The 24890-nt window shown below is 43.1% G+C and overlaps 1 protein-coding gene across 3 annotated transcripts in view; it reads left to right on the top strand.

Annotated features, from left to right (window-relative positions):
* The first annotated feature begins 5902 nt into the window (after window positions 1-5902).
* Window positions 5903-24890, top strand: part of LOC134536725 (methyl-CpG-binding domain protein 3) — a 73298-nt gene continuing 54310 nt past the window's right edge. The window contains exons 1-3 of one of the 3 annotated variants that reach the window (XM_063376609.1): window positions 5903-6003; window positions 15187-15339; window positions 17597-17756. In XM_063376609.1, coding sequence (XP_063232679.1) covers window positions 15192-15339; window positions 17597-17756 — 308 coding nt within the window. In that variant the 5' untranslated portion in view covers window positions 5903-6003; window positions 15187-15191. Of the gene's footprint in view, window positions 6004-6068; window positions 6376-15186; window positions 15340-17596; window positions 17757-24890 lie in introns of those variants that run through there. The other 2 variants (XM_063376626.1, XM_063376618.1) reach the window with 2 other exon arrangements.

Here is a 24890-nt window from a genome sequence, read left to right on the forward strand (position 1 = left end):
GTCCAGACACCACTGGAAGGAGCGGTGCCCGGCCGCGCACGCGGCCACGTCGGCGCACGCCGTCGCGTCCGTCAGCTGTGCGTAACGCACGACCTGAACGAGGCTGGCCAGATTGTCGGGCCAGGGGGCTTCCGGTGTAGCGGTGTTGTGGGTGGCGTACAGGGTAGCTATCTCCCCCCCCCCTCGGGCTGGTCCTGGGAAGTTCCAGGTGGCGGCAACAACTCCTCCCACGTCCCCTCGTCCTCGAACTCTGTGCCCGGGTCGGGGTGGCGTGACAACTCGTCGGCCAGTTGATTCTCCCGACCTGGCACGTGCTCCACATAGAAGTCGAAAGTCTGTAAGGTGAGTGCCCACCGGGTGATTTTGGATTTCCGTCCCTGCACCGAATCCAGCCACTTCAGGCACTGGCTGTCCGTCCGGAGAGTAAAAGGTCGCCCCTCGAGGTGGTCCCGGTAGCGTCCCACGGCCCACACGACCGCCAGACACTCCTGCTTGTTTACGTGGTAGCGGCGCGCCGCCGGCCCAAATTTGGAACTGGCGTATTCCACGACGCGCCGCTCCCCGTCGGGACCCAGCTGATACAGGACCGCGCCCATGCCTTCCTGGCTGGCGTCGGTCTGCAGGTATATGTGCTCCGCTGGATGTAGGCGAGCCAGGGTGTGACATTCCCGAAACAGGCGTTTGACGGCGTTCAGGGCGTGGTCGGCCTCCGGGGTCCACCGGAACCGGTACTTTGGCGACAGAAGGTCGGTCAGGGGGGCGGTGGCGACGGCGAAGTCGGGTATGAAGCTCCTGAGCCAGTTGAGCAGCCCCACCAGCTGTTGCAACTGCTTCCGGGTACGTGGGGGGGGCTTGGACTCGATCAGATCGAGCTGGGCTGGCAGAGGCCGGCACCCGTCCGCGCTCACCATGTGCCCCAGGTAGGCTAGCTCTACCGCGCCGACATGGCACTTGCGGGGCGCGCAGGTCAGGCCGTGGCGGGCCAGCCGTTCGAGGACCATGGCGAGGTGGTGCGCATGGTCCTCCCACGTCCGCGACCAGACGATGACGTCATCCAGGTAGGCTGCGGCAAACTTGCCCACGAACCCGTCCAGGACGCGCACCATCATGGTCTGAAAAGTCGCGGGGGCGTCCATCAGCCCGAACGGCATGGCGCAGAACTGGAACCTGCGGCCGTCGGGCGCGGTAAAGGCCGTCTTCGGCCGGTCCTCGGGGCGGACGGGTACCTGCCAGTACCCTGACTTGAGGTCCAGTGAGGTGAATATGCCTGCCTCCCCCAGTCCTGCTAGTGCGTCAGTGATGTTGATGATCGGTGGAGGGGCGGGGATGGTGACTGCGTTAATGGGCTTGAAGTTTACGCAGAACCGGAGTGAGCCGTCCTTCTTCTTGGCCATCACCACCAAGCAATTGTACGGCGACTCACTCGGTTCAATTACCCCGTCCCGCAACATCTCCGCGATCTGGGTCTGAATCGCCTCTCGCTCCATGGGCCCGAACCCGAAGGGCTTGACAAAGCGGGGTTCGTGTGGTCGTGTTGGGATGGCGTGTTGGGTGACTGTGGTCCGCCGCAGCATGTCCGCGGCGGCGAACACCTGCGCCTGTTGGGCCAGTACCTCGTTGAACATGTCCCTGTACTCTGGGGGCACCTCATTCTCAGGTCCGCTAGGGTGACGACGGGGGTTGGCGGGGCTGTCCCCCTCTGGTTGACACTGTACAGCGTCCTCCTCCCCTGACGCCCGACGTGAATCCTACCCTCACCTACGTCGATGGCGGCATCCTCCTGCACGAGCCACGGTAGTCCCAGGATCAGGTCGTCCCTCAGCTCCGGCACCACCAGGGCTGTTGTCCGACTGCACATGTCCCTGATGTCGATCCTTACCTGGGCGCGCCCCGTCTTGAGCGCGCTAGCTCCCCAGGTGGCCAGCTGGACGCCTCCCTCCTGCTGCTCCAGGACCGCCTCGGACACCAGGTGGGCCGCGACGTAGGTGTGGCTCGCCGCGGTGTCCACCAGGGCGTGGACGGGCTGGCCATTCAGCAGGACGGGCACCCGCATCAGCTTGTCCGTGGTGTTCCCCGCTCGCCCCAGCCGCGGCGATGTTGCCCGGTCAGGTCCTGTAGGCGGTGCTGGGTGCGGCAGGGGCGCCAGTGACAAGGCGCCGCTCGCCGACGACCCGGGGCGGGACGTCGACGGGTGCGGGGGCACCCCGCCGCCTGGTCTGGCGGGCGGCGATGGTGCCCGGTCAGGTCCCGCAGGTGGTGCCGGGTGTGTCGGGGGCGCCCGTGACACGGCGCCGCTCGCCGACGACCCGGGGCGGGACGTTGACGGGTGCTGGGGCACACCACCGCCTGGTCTGACGGGCGGCGATGGTGCCTGGTCAGGTCCCGCAGGTGGTGCCGGGTGTGTCGGGGGCGCCCGTGACACGGCGCCGCTCGCCGACGACCCGGGGCGGGACGTTGACGGGTGCTGGGACACACCACCGCCTGGTCTGACGGGCGGCGATGGTGCCTGGTCAGGTCCCGCCGGTGGTGCCGGGTGTGTCGGGGGCGCCCGTGACACGGCGCCGCTCGCCGACGACCCGGGGCGGGACGATGACGGGTGCTGGGGCACACCACCGCCTGGTCTGACGGGCGGCGATGGTGCCTGGTCAGGTCCCGCAGATGGTGCCGGGTGTGTCGGGGGCGCCCGTGACACGACGCCGCTCGCCGACGACCCGGGGCGGGACGTTGACGGGTGCTGGGGCACACCACCGCCTGGTCTGACGGGCGGCGATGTCGATGTGCGGACTGTCCTCGTGGTTGGTGCGTTGGCCGTGATCCAGGAACAGTAGCCCGCCGGTATCCTGTTCCCTAGCGAGCGTTTCCCGACTGCGTTGCGCCGGGCCGGCGATCCTGCCATAGCGCAGCCCGTGTGGGGCACACCTCTTGCCAGTGGTAGGCCTCCTCCCTGCAGTAGCGGCACCGAGGGGGGCGGTCTCGCTGTCCCTCGGCCCGCGGGTTAGCGCGCGCGGCCCGTGGCGTGGTGGTGTTGGCCGCGGGCGCGGCGGGTTGCGTCGTGGTCCCTCTCTCCCTCACCTCGCCCCCCCGACGGGTGGCGCCGAGAGGGGGAGGGGGGTTCACGTACGGTACTACCGCCCACTCGTCCTCCGGGGCCGTCGTGGGTGACGGGGACGCCCCTCGGCGGCGAGCTGCTGTGTCCCGCGGGCGCGGTGACAGGCGTAGGTCCCGCTCTATTTCCTTCGCCAGCTGGACGAAGTCCTCGAGTTCCCTGTCCACGGCCCCCCGCAGGTGTGGGCGCAGCTCCCGCTTCATCAGCTCTACCGTCACGTCAAGCGCCGCGTTGACTGGCCCGCCGGCGTCCAGACGCCGGTGTAGCCTCATCTTGGACCGGATGAAGGTTTCCACGTCCTCGTCCGCTTTTTGCGGTTCGCAGAACAGGGCGCGCTGGCACTGGGCGCGTGCGCGGGCGGCATTGAACCGGGCCTCCAGTCGTGGCGCGAAGTCCTCCCATTCCACGCCGTACTCGCCCGTCATGGACCACCAGTCCAGGGCTGGCCCTCTCAGCTGTTCCGTGACGCGTTCCGTCCACTCCTCTTTCGGTACGCCGTACCTGGCTAGGCGGTCCTGGCACGCCCGTGTGAATTTCTCCGGATCTTCGTATGGGTGTCCGGAGAATTCGGGCAGCTTGACCCGGATGTTGTCCCGTCGGATTTCGCTTACGGCGGTCACGGGTGCGGGCGAGTTAACCTTGCTCTCGCAAGTCGCGCACATGAATAGGCCGTCGCGAAAGTTCAGGAATTCCCTAGCTTCTGTGCACGTGCGGTGCCTAGTGGTGCCACACTAATGGCAGTAGGCTACCTCTTCGAGCTGGCGGTGGCACCCCACGGCGTGGCAGCGTCGCGCCGACGTGACCCTGACCTCCCTCTTGACCTGGGCCATCGCTTCCCGCACGCCGCCTTCCCGTGTGGTCTGTGTTTCAGTCCTTACGGCTCCTCCCGCCCCGCTTGTCAGGAAGTCCGTGTTCCACCACTCCCCCATGTCGATCGTGACGTCGGTCTGCATCGCGCCGCGGCAGGACGACCCGGGCGGCGGGTCGTGACGTCGCTGTCCCGACTCCGTGGTGGCGCGGCCGTGTGACGTCACCCCTCACATCTGGTCTAGGGGTGGAGCGTGGTGGGAAGGGGTGGTGAGCGGAGTGAGGTGCGGGCTGAGGGGTGGTATCGGGCGTAGGAGAGGAGGGGTGGTGAGCGGAGTGATGTGCGGGCTGAGGGGTGGTCTCGGGCGGAGGAGGGAAGGTGTACTGCGCGGGCAGGAATGCGGGGTGGGGTTGTCCGGCTGGCGCGGCGCCGCTCCGTCGCGCGGGGTATTGCCACGCTGCGCGCTGTTGCCCTGTCCCTACTCGAGCCCTTTGTCTGCTAATTTCTCCGTTTCGTTTTCTTGGCTTGTTCGTCGAAAGAGTTTGGTGATGTTCTAGCCACACTAGTTGGGCGCCATTTTGACGCCGTCCCCGTTGCCTGATCTGAATTTACGTAAATTTACACTAGTGGGTTAATTTTGAATCTCAAGGGTGGGGTTCCTGGCCTCGTGGCTGCAGGCAGGGATGCGGCGACAAAGGACTCCCCGGGCTGTTATGGCCTCCCAGGACGCCTGATTAATGAAATGCACACGTACTTGTAGTCGTTTTATTGCGTAGCACACTCTACATGTCGCACGATCACGTAACTGGCCGCTTCATCGTCGACCTAAGCTCCGCGCACGATGAACCTGTCCTGGTTTATGCGAAAGTCCGCGGACGTAACGCGAGGTGCGTGAGTGATAGGTCCCGCCAATTACTTATGAAAACACATTACACTATAAGGGCGGTAGGTCCCGCGAATTTACTTACAAAAACACATTACACTATAAGGGCGGTAGGTCCCGCGAATTTACTTACGAAAACACATTACACTAAATCACTGTGGTACGTCCCGCACAGGAGGATATGCACAGGCGGCTAGTCCGCGGGGTGGCGAGGGCCACGTTAAGCTGGGTACGGACACGTGGGAATCTTGAACGATATCGTACACGTGGCCGTGGCAAGTCCCAGTTGATGACTCGTCCGAATGTTTGTGGTCGCGTTTGGCGCAGTGCCGCCCTGCGTGGGCAAAGAACTATGTCCCGAGGTGGGACGTAATAGCGTGAGGCGCAGGTGCCACTAGGGGTCACCTAATTAATTACGTAGGAAATAGAAAGTCCGTGAATGGACTACACACTTTATTAATAGACCGCGCGAGATCGCTAACGGCCGGTTTGGGCCGACCGGGGAGCTAATATAAAACGATTGGACTATAATTACCTATTGCAGTTACGGAATGTTGGCGCGAAAGTTGAAGGCTCCCCGTGCGTGGGCTGCCGGCCCGGGCGAGTGCTGGATGGCGACTGACTAACCTCCCTGGCCGCCGCGGTCAGGGAGGGGGGAAATTCCGCGGGAAAACTGCGGAGCACGGGAAGATGACTTCGGCCAGTTTTGTGAATTATAACCTTTTGTAACATGATAGTTAAATTAACAATAATTATTAATAGTCCTAGACTTATTAGTTTCTGTTTATATTATCCAATGCATGAATAAACAATACCCTTGCGCAGTGCCACACCCGGCCGGGCGCTTTGCACACGTAGGAGGCCGTGACTGATGTCACGCCGTTCGGGGCACTGCACTACGTTGCGCGCACGGGCGCGTTCGGGGCGTGGCACTTATCAGGTGTTGAGGACACATAACGGCCTGTGCTCTCAGAGGGAGCACCGACGGCGGCGTCACATCATTTCACAGTATCTTTAATGTAGCTATCCTAACCAAATCAACCGTCCAAAATATTTTAAAGTATTTATAATGTAGCTAACCTAACCTAATTGACCATTAGTTACCATGAATTGTATATTTATTCATTTACAATGAATTTAAAAAAAAACCGAAGATGCACGATCGGTCGTTTGGCTCTCTCGTCTGTTGAAAGAAGGCTTGCCAACGTGAGTATTTGGGTCTGTGCGATACAGAATGTACATCGTAGGCTTCCCGTTGTCTGATCTATATTTGTTTTGTTATCTCTGCCCTTTGAGAGGGGTCTCATTATAAAAACAGGGTTAAATATGTTTACGTTTATGCGGAGGGTGTTCCTTTGTTATTTTAGTTTATTTACGTATAATTGACGAATTAAATGTTAGTTAACCGATTATTTTTTTAAAGTGAATATCGGTTTTTTTTCCTTAATAACGGGGGGGAATAATGTCTTGTGAAAAGAGAAAGTTTGAGTGTACTGCTTTACCTAAAGGCTGGCAGAGAGAAGAAGTTCCGCGAAAGACGGGATTGTCGGCAGGAAAAATTGATGTTTACTACTACAGGTTGTATTCTGTAATTAATGAATTAGCATGCATTTACAATGGGTGAATGATTAAAGTCCTAGCTTTTTTTTAAATTAATAATTGTGTTCTCGAGGCTAAGGCCATAATTACAATAGATTGTCGCCTGCATTCTTCATCCGACCGTCAACACGTAACCTGCCGCCAGTAATATGGCCCGAATAAGTTCTTCCGTACGTCAAAAGCTTGGAAACTTTATACTTTTGACGGACTGACGGTGAAATTATAACCTCCAAATGTCTTCAAAGTGTGTGCGTGTTAAATGTTATTATATTAGTAGGTATTAATTTTTTTTAATTGCCTAGCTGCTTCCAAAATTATTTGTTAACTTACGTTTGAACACATTTAAAAAGCTTTTTTTGAAACTAAAATGGTATCTTTTACAAAAGTGTATTAATTATGCATTCTAATGCTGGAAATTTGAAAATAAATACCAGAGTGAAAAGAAATTTGAATTTTTCCCAAAATATAAGTTATCTCAACAGTTGTCAGCATTGAAATGGAAAAATATTTTAACAGACAAGCTGGGTGTGTTTTAAATTGCTCGGCGACTAACGGACAAACGATGACTGATGCGATAAGCTATTGTAATTCAGGCTTAATTTGTATGGGTTTGTGTCCGCATATATGCCATTGTAGGTACTCCATTCCATGAGATATGTTTTTATTTACTTGATCTGTCAATGCTTCCTTCATTGCAGAATGGGCCTAAGGCCGAGTTATAAACTATGCAAAGAACGTAATGATGCAAACAAACCAACGCAACAAAATCACTTTTGTTTATAAAGCATGAAAATTGCAAGATGTCGTCAACACTACAACTTGAGATTGTAAATATTAGAAAACAAAGTTCTTTCAGTTGCACATATTTGTAATTCGGGATTGTGCGGGAATTTGGGGGGGGGGGGGGGTGTTTAGGCTATTTTTCACGCAAGGTTACACACATGCATGTGCACATTTACATACACAAACTGAAAATGGGGGAAAGAGAGAGTGAGAGTGTGTGCATTAGGTACTGATTACAATAGTTCAGTTTACTTTATGCATTTGACTTAAGTGGTTTTGTGATTTGGAAATATGTAAACACAGTATTCTATTGGAATTTTCAAGAAAGATGAGTACCGTAAGAGTGTGTATGGTGGTGTGCCGAAGACAATTGCAACATTAAACAGCTGTTCTGAAAAGGATAAATTTTTATTTTTAAGTTGATTTGGTCATAAAGTAACAACTGTCTGCAAGTACCATGAGACAAATTTCTTGTTTAAATTCATCTACATTTTTCGCAAGATATGTTTTGATCCTTTTCAGCAACACAAAAAAGATATAACAAAAGGACTTAGAGAAATAACAGATGACCACTTATCAAAAGAAAGGAATATTGACAATATTTCACTTATTCATGCTAAGTCGTTGAGTCCAACTTGCTACACCAAAATTTTTGTTAAACAGGAACAAGAATTAAATACCGAGGACCACTATGATACAGAATTATCATGAACCATCAGATGTTTTTGATAAAATTGACTCAGCATTTACTATGTTAGGACTTTCCCTACCCAAAAAAAAAAACTGAGCACAGAAAAAAAGAGTTACAGCTTTGAAAAAAAGTTGGATACAGTTTCAAATACAAATAAATAAAATTTTAAGTTGTCATTTGATCAAGATATTTCTTCTCATCGACCAGTGATGAAGCCTCTTCTTTAGTCGTGCATATGAAGATCTGATTCAGAAATCAGAAAAATGTAAAGTATCTGATAAAGAAACCAATTTGAAAATTCTGAGCCGTGTTCCTATTTTATGGAATAGAGAGAAAGTGAGTAAATGGTTGAATGTTTCATAACTTTTAATTTGATTAGCTAAAGAAATTACAAAAGAACAAGGAATCTTACCTGAACGTACTAAGAAAAAATGTAAAATAATTGATTCGGAAACAATGTCAAATACGAAGTTATTGTATGAAGATGATGAGTACAGTTGACTGCTGCCTGGAAAAAAAGACTGCGTAACAGTCAAAGAAAATGTGCACAACATACTTAATGTAAAAAAAATATGTTTGAATTTAATACCTAGGTAATATTAGTTGAGATTATATTTTAAATTATTATTTATAAAAATAATACTTAGTCAAATTTAATGCTCCATCATTCTCTGCAAAAAATACATTTTAATGGGGTTTTTAAAGTTCTCTAACTTGACTTGCAGATAAATATCAAACATGAAATCTTTACAGCAGTATAATACACAACAGAGGAGAGGGTGCATCTGTAAAAATTTCAGATTTTTAAACTTTGTTCCAACAAAGATATAGTGTCACTTTTTTTTTTTTAACCTTCTAAAAAGCTTAAAAGAAGCAAATCTCAGGGTTGAAATTTTTTTTTAAATATAGTGCATTAAGGTAGCTATACATCCCCGCAAAAGTAATATGAAAAATAGATTTCTTTTGAATGATATACCTTTGGAAATTGAAAATGTGTCATTTTTGAAGTTTAACTTTAAGGTTAAGTTTTGATTTTGGGATATTATTTTTCTTAAATGTGTACCAAAAATAATAAAGACTGTATCTTCCTGAATAAATTGGTTTTTGTTTCTTCAACCTCCGTTCACCAATTACAAGTAGGTAATGAAAGTTAACGCAAATCCTTACCAATGAAAAAATCTGCACTTTTGTAAACGAAAATTCAGAAAAAAATTAAAATATTCAATTAGTGTTTTGACTCTTTAATCATGTAGGAATCAACAGCCAAAAAATTATTTGATTATAAAATGGTCAAGCAATCATCTTTGGATCACTTGACATGGAATTCCTATTGTAACATATAATCAGTAATTTCTCAGAAACAAGTACAAATTTTTAAACAATTTTTCCTTGGATAATAGAGAAACATCAAGTGTGTTAAAAAAAAAAAAAAAAAAAACAGGTACCTTAAAATGGTTAACTACTAACTTTGTATTTTTTTTCCTTCATAAATGTGGCTTTTTTAAAAAATTATCACTGTTTTAACCAATTAGCATAAAACTTCTAATCAAATACCCTTTAAATGGAATTAAAAATTCAAATCCTCAATGTGTTATTTTTAAGTAAACATAACAGAAAGAGAAAAAGGAAGGGGGGGAAACGAATGTGCATGAACGTAGCCTTGGAATGAACTGTTGTGAAACTTATATTTCCAGCGTGGGTCTGTGTGTGTGTGTGTTTTGGAATATTTTAGTCAATAGAGGTATTAAGTATATTAATTAAAAAGTTTTATTACATGCTATCACATGCCACAAGTCAGCCTCCATACTGCTAAAAAAACATCCTTGACAAGGTTTGATCCTTGGATTTGGAAGCACAGAAAGGACTAATGTTTTTTTTTCTCCCCTTTTGCATTTATTTACCTTCCACTGCATAAAAACTCCAAATACAAAATATACACTGTGTTATATATGGAGAATCACATGATATGCAATGCAATTAAAGCAAAAAATTGCATTCAACTTATAACACTCCAGATTTATGGCTAGGTCAAAATTGGTATAGATTGCACATACAAACAAAAAAACTTGAAGAATTTGTTGGGTTCGAACATACTTTTGCCGTCGTCCGGGGTCTCGGGCTCGAGTCCCGGTGCGGTTCTTAGCGGGAGTGGCGGTTGCAAATGTAATGATTCCGGGTGGGCGCCAGACTAGTTCTGGTGCTAGTCGGTAGTTGGGTCGTGGGGTCGATTGCCCTGCGTGGCCCACTAGGACCGTCGGCGGTGTTGCGTGGGTTTGAGGACTTCCCTACTCGGCGGGGGTTGGGAATAGCAGGTTGAAAGAAGCGTACGCTGAAGTGAGATAATAAATGACGTGTGTCATTTATTCGGTCGACAGTGGCTCTGGTGTAACGTTGCTGGTTACACGCCACGTCGTACAAGGGTTGACGTTACAAGATACAAATTACACAATTACACGCAACTGAGTCTGAGAGTTACTGAATTACCGTAGCACAAGTTTACAAAAGGGATGTTACACGAGGTTGCGTTGCACAAGTTTACAAAGGAATTGTTACACAAGGTTACGTTGCACAAGTTTACAAAAGAAAATGTTACACGAGGGTGCGTTGCACAAAGTTACAAAGAAATGTTACAAAGTCCCTAATTATTCCGTATTATCGTGTCCCTAGGCGTTTCTGAGCCTGGTTACTCAACGAGGGGTGAGGGCGATTGGAGGCGGCCAATCCCGTAAATCTGCGTATTGAGGCGGTGCTCGCGTCCACGGCAGTGGAGCGCGGACCGCAGCTAAATTCGCTCAAGAGTTCCCTTACGGGGAGTGTCAGCGCCGGAGCGACTGAGAATTAACAAAAGTTCTGTCCTCGGAAGTCGGCCCGTACCGGATAATGCACCTACCCCGCGGACCAAGTGTGTTGCAGGGGGGGGGGTTGTGATATTTATACGGCCGGATTAGGTCCTGGACCGAAAAGCTGGACCGGGTACACACGGAGAGATTATTAAAAGGGTTTGAAGAATGACTATATTTACCAGAAGTGAACTCGGTGTGGACAAAGGATGATGTCTCTCCGTGGGACGTGCGTCCGCCCCGGTCCACGAGTCGCGCTGTACTGGCGCCATGTCATGGCGTCCGGCCGAGGCTCGGTGGCCCTCGCGCCAGGGTTGACCTCATTACGTTAATTTCCGATCTGACAAGTTAATAAGAGAATCCAATAATGCTAAATTCTTATATTAATTATAAAGGCTGAATTAAGGTCATTTGTCCCTTCTATGAATTGAAAGTTAATATATTTAAGAATTATTATGTTTGAATGTTTTACGTCACACCAGCGACTGTTCGTCTCTTGTCAGATTGCTCTGGTGGGGTTAATGACGCAACACAAGGTTTGAATAATTATGTCATAAGGTCTGGTTGATTGATTCAGGCAGAAGGCCGCCAGGGGAACACTCACACGCGTATTGCTGTAGTTACACACGTGAGTGCCCGGGCACTCCTACGTCGCACTTCCGTCAACCGACTTTAAATTACTACGTAACATAGTTTAATAATTAGTGTTTGTTTTTATACGTGATTGATTGGAGTGACGGTCTGTTTATTTGGGGAAGGCCGGGTTCTACCTTAGTTGTTGGTGGCTCGCCTGACTCGGGTGGGCCATGGCTAGGGGCGCGTTCCGTTAGCGGGGTGAATACTGGCGGTTGCAGGTCGGGCTTTAGGGTGGCCTTCGGTCGGACGACGTCACTTTCAAGTTCCAAAAAAAAAGTATTTTTGTTGGTGATTGATTATAGAAATGTCTCTCGGGCACAAACTGATTTTTACTGGTTTTTTTATAAATCCTTCAAGAAAAACTAACAATCTGAAATGACCATAAAAACAAGTACATTACGGGGAAAAAGCTCTTGGAAACAAAACATTTCCATTTGCGCAAACAACTCAGTTCATTACTTAGGCACAATATTAAAAACTGTATGTTGATTTAATGCCCTAGTTGCTTATGCACGATAACTATGGTCAAGAGACCATTGTCTGCTCGGCATGGCCACCAATTGACTAAAAGGCTCCACTCTAGGCCTTTGCTGCTGCCTGTGGTCGTAAAGATAAATATAACTGTCCGAAAAAGGTTAATAACAGCGCAGCCCGGATCGCAGGCGTGAAAACAATTCTTCACTTTGCTACATTAATATTGTATTAAATTGGTGAGCCGTCACCTAACACGTCTATTCTCTCAGATGCCCAAGTAATGACTAACATGGTGACCTACGAATCTAGCTTGTTCACTGAAACAAAAAATGCACTCATTACATCATCAACAACCAATGACAAAACACTTTTCGGCCGTGAAAATGATCATGATCCTTTGCAAAATTTGCCTAAAGTTACCTCACGTAATATATTTTCCCACCCACAAAATATGTTTCCCTCTCTCTCTCCTCCTCTCCCTCTTTCTTTCTCTCTAATGCTTATGCAACTGGCAAAACTATTTGATAAGCCTGCCTTAAATAAGGAACCTTAGCAAAAATATTTATTTATTGATTTTTATTCCGTAGATCCCACAGGGAGCCAAGGATCCGTCAAAGTTCTACAATGTAATTATATATGTAAAATATAAAGCACATGCATTGCTGTTTATATAAATAAAAAAAATGCAAACATGTTAATTTCCTTAATGTACAGTACATGTTCACAAAAATTAAAAAAAAAAAAAAAAGTGAAAGCACATAACTTAAATGAGTGGTCAAAAACCAAGTCAAATTATCTTGAACCAAATTTTTCATGATAAAGTAAACAAACCATCAGAATGATTAAAAATGTTAAATTAATATAAAGTATTATCATAAAACCTTTTGCTAATAAATTACTGCTTAAAAGGATAAACAGCTGTTATAAATATCATTCCAGAAAACCTCACCAAGTATCAGTTCTGATTATAAAAAATAAATAATAGTTTAAAAAACTAAAAACACGCTTTTATAGAAAATCCAAATAAATAAATTTTAATAAATATAAATTAAGAATAGTGTAAATAATAAAACATGTATTTTATTATAAAAAAAAGTGTGGGATGCATGGTGTCAATAGTTATAAATATTTTATGCACATTCATGAGTAGACGGATTATCATTTTGATAATATCTTAAAAAGTACACCTGTCCACACTGTCACACAAGCACGGTCCCATCAGTCCACATCACGCCACTCGCAAAGATGGTCTCTCGTCCTCAATGCCAAACTCACACACTCAACTTGCCTGTTCGAATTCTTGGAACTCTCACAGAGGACGGCGTCGCCGCTTTTATATCAGTTGGCTGTCTTTCTGAAATGGACTCAAGTAGTTGTGACGTGTCACGTCATTCCAGCCCAGAACAATGCCCGAAGCATCCATAAAAGTGGTGTGTATTCATGCCACTTTGCATGGTGGCCTCAGTAAGCCTGCTGGATTCCCAGGCCACTGAGGGATAGATGACAGTGCCGAGGAAGGAGGGAGCGCTGGCAGGGGGGGGGGGAAGCCGGGCCGCTCTAATCCCGCAACGGTTTGCGCGCATGACGTCAGTGGCACCGTGCTGGACTTCCGGGCGAGACTACCTGACACGTGTCGCAGCCCTGCTTCCCATGTTTTAAACAATAAAATACGCACATGAATGCCTTACCCAGGTTTACAACACATCCTTCCAACTAAATGTAAACACTACGAGCTTATTTTAATATGAATGTTATTTATAATAATAAAATTTTAACAACATTTGAGTCGAGTGCCTTACTTGTTTAAGCAGATTTCTCTACTTCGCATCAATCAAATACTAGACTAAGCTATCAGTGACATTAATTCACGTTTGGTTGCCAACTGTCAGCTAGTCTGAAGCCTGACTGGAACAAATCTAAACTGTTTGAGATAAACATCCATATGCTTGATGGTGCACAAAATGTTCCAATGCTTTGGTGATAATTTGGGGCAGACTCTGTTAAAATTTAATGTACTACCAATATTCCATTAAGTTAGATTCTTTCCTTGTGTAAGAGGCAGATAAAAAATATGCTCTAACACAGAAACTTCAATGAAAATGCTATTATCATTTCAATTATTATGTTCATTTCTTACTGCATTACTGATACAAGTGGGAAAACAGGTTCGACACTGATACCCCAATAATTATATAAAAAGTTTTATTAATAAATCCCTCCTCACGCTTCCCCCTTCCTCAGCGCTTTGTCATTGAGGAGGAATCTGCGGGCTCTCTGAGGCTGCCTCGTGGAGTGGCATAAATAGGATGTCATATTTCTGGGAGCTTCATATGTCAAGTCGACACTGACGGCGCGACACTTCAGAGTGATGCGAGACCATTCCAGAAGTAGGTGGAGGGGTATAAAAATGGTGATGCCAGCCTCCGAGGCAGTAGAGTGAAGAGGGCGAGTGACCCCTTGGTGCGCGAATGCGGATAAGCAACGGACCTTGTGTGCGGAGACTGGTGCACCGGGACTGTGCTGTGTGTGATGGACGAGTGAGTAGTGCGAGGCAGTGTGTTGGACAGAGGTGCACGGTAAGAGACGAGCAGTAGAGAGGGCCACTGTCGAGCCGAGCTTCAGTGGGGAGAGTAAACTGTGGACTGAACTAAAGAGTAATTAATTTGTGGACAGACTTTTTAAGTGTTGTAATTTTATTTATACTGAATACATTAGTTAAAAAATTGTATTAAATTAATTGGGCTATCCTTTTCAAACTTGTTTTCCCACACTTAATCATATTATAAGTAAATTTGCCACGTGAGAACTCACGAATTCGCTTGTCACCGAGGTTAGATGTTATACATATCTGGTGAATACTGCAGAGTTCGAAAATTATTATTTTTTTTAATTCTACCCCTGTGTTTTTCAACCCTATGTAGCAATGGTTTATCTAATGAAACAATGTAACAGACAAAAGTTTTAGATAAAAATTATAAAATTTACAAACTTTTTAATGGTGTGCCTATTTTATCCTCCAACCCTTGCATTTATGGTTAGTTATATCAAAATTTTATTCAGAAAAAAGGTTTTAGTAGGCTATTACTCTTACAAGTTATAATACATTAAAATGGATGCAATATTCGTAATACCTACTATGGGAGATTTGGGATATATTTTGTTTTTCAAAAAACCTTCCCCATTTCTAACCACTAGCAAACTCGGCCAATATTTTCCATTAATGTATTTTATTTATCTGTTTGAAATTGATTTGTGCAAAATTACGGCAGTTATCGTGTCAATAAAAATGTGATAACTTTTGAGTTGACAATAGTTTTGGGGTCTATGTATGATTGTTCAGGAATGAAAGTTGCATTGTGTTCTCAGCCCGGATGGCAAGAAGTTTCGGAGCAAGCCACAACTGGCACGGTACCTCGGGAACACCTTGGATCTGGCTACCTTTGATTTCCGCTCCGGCAAGGTCAACTCGCTGCTCATGCGCAAGAACAAGAAACAACGAGGCACCCAGTTCGACTACAGGTCAGTGATTTATGTAAAAAGATATATAGTTTAGAAGGTTCTAGTGGTTGGTGTCGGAATTCTTGCCGGTCGCAAAGTCCTAGATGTGGTTAGTTGGGGTTAACAGATTACAGCTTTACGCTTGCAGGAAAATTGCTAACACACTAACATGGAAGGAAAAAACTACATTTTAATATTTTAAATTATTGGTTGTAAGTATTGTTGGGTGATGCATCATAATCTTTTATATTATAATTGCCAATCATAAAATAATATCAGTGTATAATTAACACTGTAGGAGACTGACTACTAGTGATGCTTTCGAGCAAAAAATAAATAATTTCCTAATGCTGTGACCTGCCTTAAGAATTTTTCAATTTGCTGGACTTGCTAAAAATGTCAAATGTTAAACAAGGTTGACAATACCTAACACATTTTTCCACCCAAATTGCTTTGTAAGTTGTGAAAATCCTAAGATGCCTAATTCCAGTATAAAAAAAAAGTTATGTAAAGGTAGGTTTTTGTCCAACACTAATGCACGGAGTCTTAAGCTGGGTGCATAATGGGAAAAAAATATAACAGAAACAATAAAAGTAGGTCGAGTGCACAAGCTTTAACCGCCATGATTTCAAACATACTGATTCACAATAGCACATAGGATGGTCATGTGCATGGGATACAGGTCCTGCTCATAGAAGGGAAATGAATATATTTTATTTCTGTTACGTACACATGGCGCAACAACCAATGAGAAGCCATTTTTGTGGGACTAGAGAACTGTTTATATTTATCAATTACATTGAAACACGAAATTGTCAATATATTACAATGCTCTGGATGTAATTCCTGCTTTGAAAATTAATTAAAGCCATTACTTATGAGTCACTAGCAAAAATTGTAAATTTAAAAAGTGTCATGGTTAGAATGGTTATTTAAAAATTTTATGTAACCCTTATTTATATGTTGTAAAATTGTGCTCACAAATTGCTGGTCAGTTTTCACTGGATAATTATTTGGTAGTTTATATAGTTACTTACTAAATTACTAACACTGCCAACAGATGTCGGATATATCGCGAAATTTCATTGGCTGAAATTAACAGATTTAAATTGAGAACCGACTTTGCACACGTCGTGTGCACAGTTGTGCGCATGGCTTGCTATGCACTCACTTTTTTTTTTTTTTTTTTGTGAACCCAGTTTTAAGGCTGTCAGGTGTCCTAGATTATAGTGGTTGCCGACTGTGCTTATAAATTTTAGCCGTGCCAGTCCTGGGGTGGAACCCACCACCCTTGCCACTTGAGGGTGATGTGTTGGTGATCAAGATCATTGAGGACCTTGATGATTTCCACCAAGTTCATTGCTATTGTTAATTTTACATAACTGTCTTGGGTGACCATGATCGCAAAAAATTGTAATGAAGATTAAGTCACTCGGTCCCCTACATGACTCATAATTTCTGAGAGCAGAATTAGTTAGCAAAAAATTATTTTTGGAATCAACTGTAATAGTTTTCTATGTTATGTTCCATTATTCATTAAACCCAAAGGTGTTCAAATTCTGGAAAATTAGGGAAAAGTCAGAGAAGTTGAAATTGGTCATGGAATTTACTTGAAAACCTGGAAAAGTTATGAAATACTGCAATGATGTGACTGAGTGATTTTTTTTATTTTTCAGATATTTTAGTGCATAGTCATACACTATAAAATGGCTTATGCAAGGTTGTGTTTGAAATAAAGAAATTGCAAAATATGTAAATTATTTTTAAAACAATAGTCAGGGAAATTTGAAATTTTTTTCAGGGAAATTCGGGGAAATTTTTTTACGGATGTGTGCGGACATCCTGTGTACTATTGGTTTACCGAATAAAAAAATTTAAGTGTTTTTAAATGTTTATTTGCTGTTATTTGGTTAATTTGACTTGCAGCTCATTTTTGGCCAGTTGCACCATTTTGTTCTTCGATCCACAATCCAATTATCTTAGCCCAAGAAGATCTAGATATCTTTTATCTAAGAGTTGTCCCAATACATACTGGGGCTACCTGATCTTCACTCATGTAAACCGAAGTTCACACATTTTTAATCAGTGGCAGCAGTGTCAAAAAAATTATAGTTGCATTCTATTGATGGACTGGAATGATTTTAAGTTGCTACAATCAGTTGTAACACAGCAAGCAAAATGTTTATGTTTATCCTGTCTCTGTCCCAGGGCAAATTGGGGACCTTTTATACCCTGCAACTTGAGGTAGAAAACATAGGAGATTGTTCTGGGCCTACAGGACCGGAAACGCCGTGTAGGCGACGTCCGGTTCAAAGCCCGCCACACGAACTCTGCCGAGCATTTCCGAGCGGCTCCGACGCTTGCCGCGCGGCGCGCGACAATTCCTGTTGCCCGGGTAGCATCGGGCGCGCGGTTAGGTGCCACGGAAACGTCATCATGTATGTAGTGCGAGAGCATACGTAACAATGTTGTCACCACCCAATATCTTCTATTTGTTATTTTTAAATAAGGTTTGGAAAACACTTACTAGTATTAAAAGCTATTACAATAATGAAACTGGCTGAATTATATTTCACATGGGAAGTGGTTTTAATGCTAGAGAAAGCAGCATTTTTTTATATATCGTTCATGACACTGCAATATGTCGTAACCCTCAATTCCAACCAAACTGACTTTGAGACATTGTCAGACTCGTTTACATCTACACCTTCCACAAAAATGTCATATCCCTCAAAAAATGTTTGCTGTTATATTTTGATGAAAAACAAAATGTTGTAACCCCAGTGTTCTGCTGGGCTAGTTCCAAAATGTTTCTGTTGTAAACTTGTACTGTTGTGGTATATGACATATTGCAGTGTCATGAACGATATGTATTGTATATTGATCTGAAATGTAAATCATTCTCAAAAATATACAACTTATTAAAATTGAACCTGTATAGAGTCTATACAAATTCTGGACATGCCTGCTCGCTCTGTGTCGCTCCGAGATCATTGTCCATGAAATTCCATGACTGTATGTTCATCTATAAGTTGCTTTTGATCTTCGTCTGGCACTCAAAACATAATGATTGAACATAAAATGTGGTTGAACCATTATCAAACCAGTTTAAGAAACGAGATCACGCTTGAACTCTAATGGTGCAATTGGCCATCAGTCTTACCAAGCAAAAATATTTTTATATAGTTCCAGGACTACTACTTCTGTGGTATATTTTGAAAAAATGGGGATTCCTACATCATGTAGTACATTCTGTATGAAGCCTGTATATTGATTTCTTCATCTTTCTTTATTGATACTAGATATAAAATTGGATGAAAAAATAATAAACTAATCTATCAGTGAGGCAGAGCTACCACTTGTCAAAAACACTCTTTACTTTCCACTGGATGAAATACTTTCAGAAGCATCAACTTTCTCTAATTCCCAAGGGGGCATCATTTTACTTCACACTGTCTTGCTAAATTAGAGCGTATGACAGAATGCAAGCTTTTTAGATTTATTCATTTGAATAAAGTCAACAACTGTGAAATTGATAGGTTTCAGAGCCAACAGAAGTTTGTTTACTATAAATGAAAATAATGCTTAATTTTGCTATAGGGAGTAGGCCAAAGTGAGGCACCAAAAGGAAAACTTCTTTACATTAGTGCCCTTACGCTTACTGCAGCAATACACTAGAGAAGAAAAAGGGGAAAAAAATATAAACTATTAAAAATAAAGTTGGTTAAAGATCATACTTTGTGCTATTTAGACTATGAAAGCAACTAAATTGAAGGTCACAGGTGATAACTCTTACCAAAGAATTTGCCCATATCTTCTCCAGCAGTAAACTTGGGCAGTCCCCTCCTTGCTCTCCCTAGTGTTGACGTCCAACTACTTGCAGTAAGAAATATAAGAATTGCTGAGTACAATTATATTGTATGTGGACAATAATGCCAACTTATTAAATCGTTCATTCCTCCGGAATGCGAATCCAGCTTCTTGCCACATCCCTTCTGGGCCCAACGATGCTCAAACACAAGAGTCATGCCAGAGTAGTTGCGATAAGACCAGCCCACTCCGCCTCGCTGCACGGGCCACTAAAACCTCAGCGAATCAAGGCCGCTTGAAGCCTGTTCCTGAGGAACTTTACAGGCAGATGTCAAAGAACACTGTTTTATGGGAAAGGGGAGGGGGGTGCAAGAAACAAAAGACACCATCTTAGTTCCAGTTGTTTTAGGGCAAAACAACTTATCTCGTTTTATTTTCAAAAAGTGGCTTTGTTAAGGAATATTAAATAATTTAATGAAATGCCTGATGTTAATACATACTCAACAACTGCTAACAATACTGGCAGAGAAAACAAGCTACAGTATAGCATGCACAGACTTAATGAGTCATCAAAACAAAAGTGTCAAATATCAACAAAATAAATTTAAGTTTGTAGCCAAGTATCTTATGAATTTTATTAGGGCATGAAAAACAGCTTTTGTTTTTTCATAAAATGTGTGTCAAGTGGTATAAAAGAAAACTACTAAAAAGTTAAAAAATATTTGATGAAACAAGAGGGAAAATTGTCCAATATAGACAACACTTGAAACTATTGATGGGAAGATGGGCGCTGAATAAGAAAGATGCTTGGAAATTTTATAAGTTAGTATATTGATTTGTAGGATAAGTTGCCAATTGAAAACAAATGAATTTATTAAAACTTTTTTTATTCTCCACTAAAATAAAATCTCAAAATTTAAATACACACAGTGAGATAATTCTTCATACATGAACACAGATATTAGTTCATGACTCTGTGCCAGAGATATGCCATTTGTAACTGGAAAAACGTTAAGTCCCGCGGTCACACTTAAACTCATGGTACTGCCGAGAATAAAACATCTCTTGAGGCCAAAGCCGAGGTACACCAAGGCTGCGCTATGAGCCTGTAATGCGAACGCTGGTGGTCAATAAATTTTAAAACATTTCTTCGAAAAGGTTTCTTAATGGCTTGGCTTGGCTTGGACCATAGGCGTTAATTTGTCTTAATGTCTGATGTGAGCCACCGACAGCATGCAACCGCTCATATCTACCGCTTAACGATGACTGGCCAGATGACACAACACTTACCACCGTGCAGGGAGAAGGCAGGTTTGTGACCTCACAGACCAATCACAATGCAGCTTCCTCATACAAGGACACAACAATGCATAAAATACATTGCACTTACATCTAGATGTTTCTGTTAAAAAAATATATACGTACATGAAAAATCAGAAAGTTCTTCCTGATTGACTGATTCTAATTGTGATAATTTTCCCCATATCCCGTGGGAGCGAACATCTACTGATTTTCCCATCATGATAATACATATAGAACACACCAGAATGTCTTGGCAGCTGAAAAAAGTCTGGAAACTTGGCGCCGTCTTGTCCCGCACCTGTCTTTCATACTTCCTTTTACTTACACAGTACACACAATGTTCTAGAAACACATTTATAATTCCCAAATAAATAAAAATTTAAAATATAGGCAGAGATAAAAACTATATTCAAAGTAAATAAGATACTGAAAAAGCATTTAAACAAACACTAACCTAGCAAACAATGTAACCACCAGTAAAAATATAGTTAACTGGCTTTTCTAATTAAAATAATTTGTCGTAGTTCAGGAGGGTGTGAATCGTGTGAATTTGAGCGACACCGTATGATAAGAGCACACGAATCCGGCAGAGACTCGTCTTTGGGCGCGACGTCGCCCGTGTGGGGAACGAGATTTGGTCCCTCCTAGCCTCCAATTATCGCATAGACGTGGCCCGCTCTCAGCATCTGGCACGCTTACACATGAGGGTCAATCCATATCTCTTCACCCAGGCTATGACACCCATCAACTCAGATTTTCTTGAAACTTTTTTTAACTGGACCACCCATCAAGTTACTGATCAACCTAAATTTTTTTCGCTGTAGGATGCATAGTTTCCGAGATAAAAATTTCCAAAGTTTTGGAAAATTGTATGTAAGCAACAGTTTGAAGACACCACTTTTCAAAACTGTGTTATAGAAAAAAATTTGTAGCTCTATGTCTAACTTACATATCATTACGATATTTTTTCCACATGTGCATAAAAGTATGTAGATTTCAGAAAAAAATGTTTCATAAATCCTGCGTAACTTTTGACACATTAAAATTTAATGTTCGATTAAGAAACAAATTTTTAAGTACATTTGCTTGGTTTTATTGTGTTGGTATTATTGTAGCTGGCATAGAAGATACCAAGTCAATTTTTTTTTTAAATTGAACCTAAAAAAATGATAATGTGTGTCAAGAGTTAAGCAGGATTTATGAAACATTTTTTTCTGAAATCTACATACTTTGATTTATATGTGGAAAAAATTTTAATGATATGTAAGTTAGACATAGATCTACAAATGGTTTTCTATAACACAGTTTTGAAAAGTGGTGTCTTGAAACTGTTGCTTACATACAATTTTCCAAAACTTTGGAAATTTTTATCTTGGAAACTATGTATCCTACAGCGAAAAAAATTTAGGTTGTTCAGTAACTTGATGGGTGGTCCAGTTAAAAAAAGTTTCAAGAAAATCTGAGTTGGTGTATGTCATTCCACACTAGAGTTGGGTGATCTGATATGGAATGACCTATGACGGAGATGGTTGCACACTCCAGTGGGCTCTTAAAGACGACCCACACGCCTGATACCTGGGAGAGCTGGCACGTGGTCAGTAAATAACATGGTGAACTCAGTACGGTTTTTTGTTGTACTTCGACGTCAGGTTTCATAGTACCCATGGCATGAACTTAGCTAGGCGAGAGCCGGACCACGCGGTGGTTGCACAAGATGATATTGCTTAGCTGTCTGGTGAAGTCCCGCAATGGGTTAAAAAATACTGAATTGAACAGTCTACTGGCGGACGCGAGTCCCGAGGATAATATTACATTCATTCAGATTGATTTACGTTAACAGATCTAAGTACAGCTCGGCAATGCAGATGGATGAAGTCCCTGGGGTGCGTGTGCATCTCACCTCGAACGTTCCTAGTTGTATACTCTGCCAGAAGGGCGCGCTCCCACCGGCCACATGGCATCTTCCGCCGAACCACAGAACCGTCACACTAGTTTAGTTGTGTGCCGTGGGTAAATGAGAAAAACACTTTTAAAATACTAACATAAAAAATACATGCTCTCTTGTACTTGTTACTTAGCTAGATGCGAACATACAGTTATTACTAAACTAACATACAAACAGAATCCAGGTTAGTTCAGTTCCGGTCCGCCATGGCACCGTTGTTGTACCGAAGCACTGAGCTTAAAACGCCGTCTTCCGGTAGTTTGTGGCGCGCTGTTTGAAAACACACAACTACGTACTTCTGTAATTTCATGCCGGGAAGGAACGGGTGATGGTCAAGGAAGAGAGTTTAGTCCAGCCATGCTTATGGGGTGAAGCCCCGGTCAACATAAAATTAAACATCAAATTTAATTACAAGAATATTCATAATGACAAAATACAAGTATAAAAAACTAGGTCACTATGGCCTTGTAGCTAAATATAATCAGCTGATCCACCTGAATGACAAAAACATAATATTTATTCTTTTCAAAAATACTTATAAAAGCTGGGGAGGGCAGGGTCCTGTAATCCTATAGCATGAAAGAGTAATTTAATGTATATTTATAAACAAGGATACATTTATGTAGAGATTTTTATGAAAGTGTATGTTTGAACTATACTTAGTTTCTAGTTTAGGTAGAGAGATCCATTATATTTTTTATATTCTTTTTACCTTCTAGTAAATCACTTTTTTAAATGTTGTAACAAAGGTTATCATGACATAGAATATTTGAATTATTTTTTCTGGTGGTGGTGCTGATAGAGAGACATTAATATTCCTTGTGTGAAATAAAAAATAATAATTAATTATATTCAGTTATGGTTACATACCTGACAGGTAACTGCAGCTATATAAGATTAATTTTTGGAAAAAAAGTTGTATTTTTTTTTGTGAGGCCAGTTTTTTTTAACACAAATTTAAATATAAGTTTTAAAGAAATAAGTACCTATATAAAAAAACAAGCTGGAGACAACTGATTCACCTGAAATTAACACTATTAAAAACCCTGCATACTATTACTCATTACGTATCCTTCCATTTCGCCTACATGGCAAAATACTATTCCCTTGGGTTTGATTTGAGGGGATGTTCATCACTCTGCTGTGCACAAAGTCTCTAAGCAATGGTACCTTCAAGATTATAGTGGACATGGAGCAAGTTGGTTTTCTGCAACTGCTAATGAACTTGAGCCATGCTGGGGTGTTCGAATATAACCCTCGGTTGTTTGTCACATCGTTGCATTAGTGATCACAGCCACCTTAGAACCTTCATTGTTTTGAGGATAGCGATTTGTATTTGTGTCAGTGAATTCGTGAAACTCTTGGGAAGTTAAGGGCTCCTTCACACCTGCTTTTTTTTTTTTTTTTTTTTTTTTTTTTTTTTTTTTTTTTTTTTTTTTTTTGTAAAAATATCCTTTGAAAGTAGGGCCCAGCCGTAGAAATGTTGAATGTGACACAATCAAATAAAAGCTTTGATGGTAAATGTTAAGCTTATGTAGTAAAAAATGTAATGGGTTGAAAATCCTATCATAGCATGTGAGGTGGAGCTTTAACTAGGTCACAGTTGTCGCTCGGGTGCTTGTAGCAAGAAGTCCAGAACTGAACTGCCTTTCCGGGTCTGCGACTGTTGATAGCTAAATATGTCACATGTACTGTTACAGGCATATTTTTTTCAAAACATTGTTTTAATAACATTTTATTGTAGTGGCGATGTGCGAGTTACATGTGACTGATTTTTGTTTCACTGTCCTGTGCATGTTTGTGAAGTAACCTACGTAAATTTTAAGCAGCTGGTAAAAAAACTTATTTTTGTAATTGCAATGTGTTTCGATGAAGTGTTGAAGGGCTCTTCACAATTCAGTGATGCGAAACTACAGATTTATTAACCAGTCATATAGCTTATCACCAATGACATCAGGTGACTGTGATAGTAATATTTTTGCCAACACTAGCATTAACAATGTCACGTCTCCTCTGCGTCAATAAGGAGGCAGCATTGAAGAAGAAGAATTTTTTCAACACTATTCCTGTATATTGTATTCTTTGAAGTATGGTTAGATTTACAAAATAAAGAGTATGCTTAGAGCATTTAATACAATAAATATACATAATTTATTTCAATTACTGCACTGGACTAGTTCACGCCAGGGAAACCTGGAATTAGCAGTGAATTTTTTTGGTAAATTGACTGAAGTACAAGTTTGGTGAATGCTAATATACCCACAAACATTTTGGTAAAACAACCCTACTTTTCAAATGTTGGCATTCTGATGTACCTACAGCTGTGTTTCCATAGGTGTATCACTGGGACATCCTCCTTCTCCCCTCAAATAATAGGGTGTTTCATTTTGTTCCCAATTCCCTCAATAATTAACTTATAAAGAGTATTTTAACTATCTATAAAATTGGGTTGAAAAATATAGGGTATAAATGATGTATATGTTAGTTGATTGTGTGACTGGGCTACTTTCAACTT

Source organism: Bacillus rossius, chromosome 1 (genome assembly GCF_032445375.1).
Source record: "Bacillus rossius redtenbacheri isolate Brsri chromosome 1, Brsri_v3, whole genome shotgun sequence".
Classification (NCBI taxonomy): Eukaryota; Metazoa; Arthropoda; class Insecta; order Phasmatodea; family Bacillidae; genus Bacillus; species Bacillus rossius.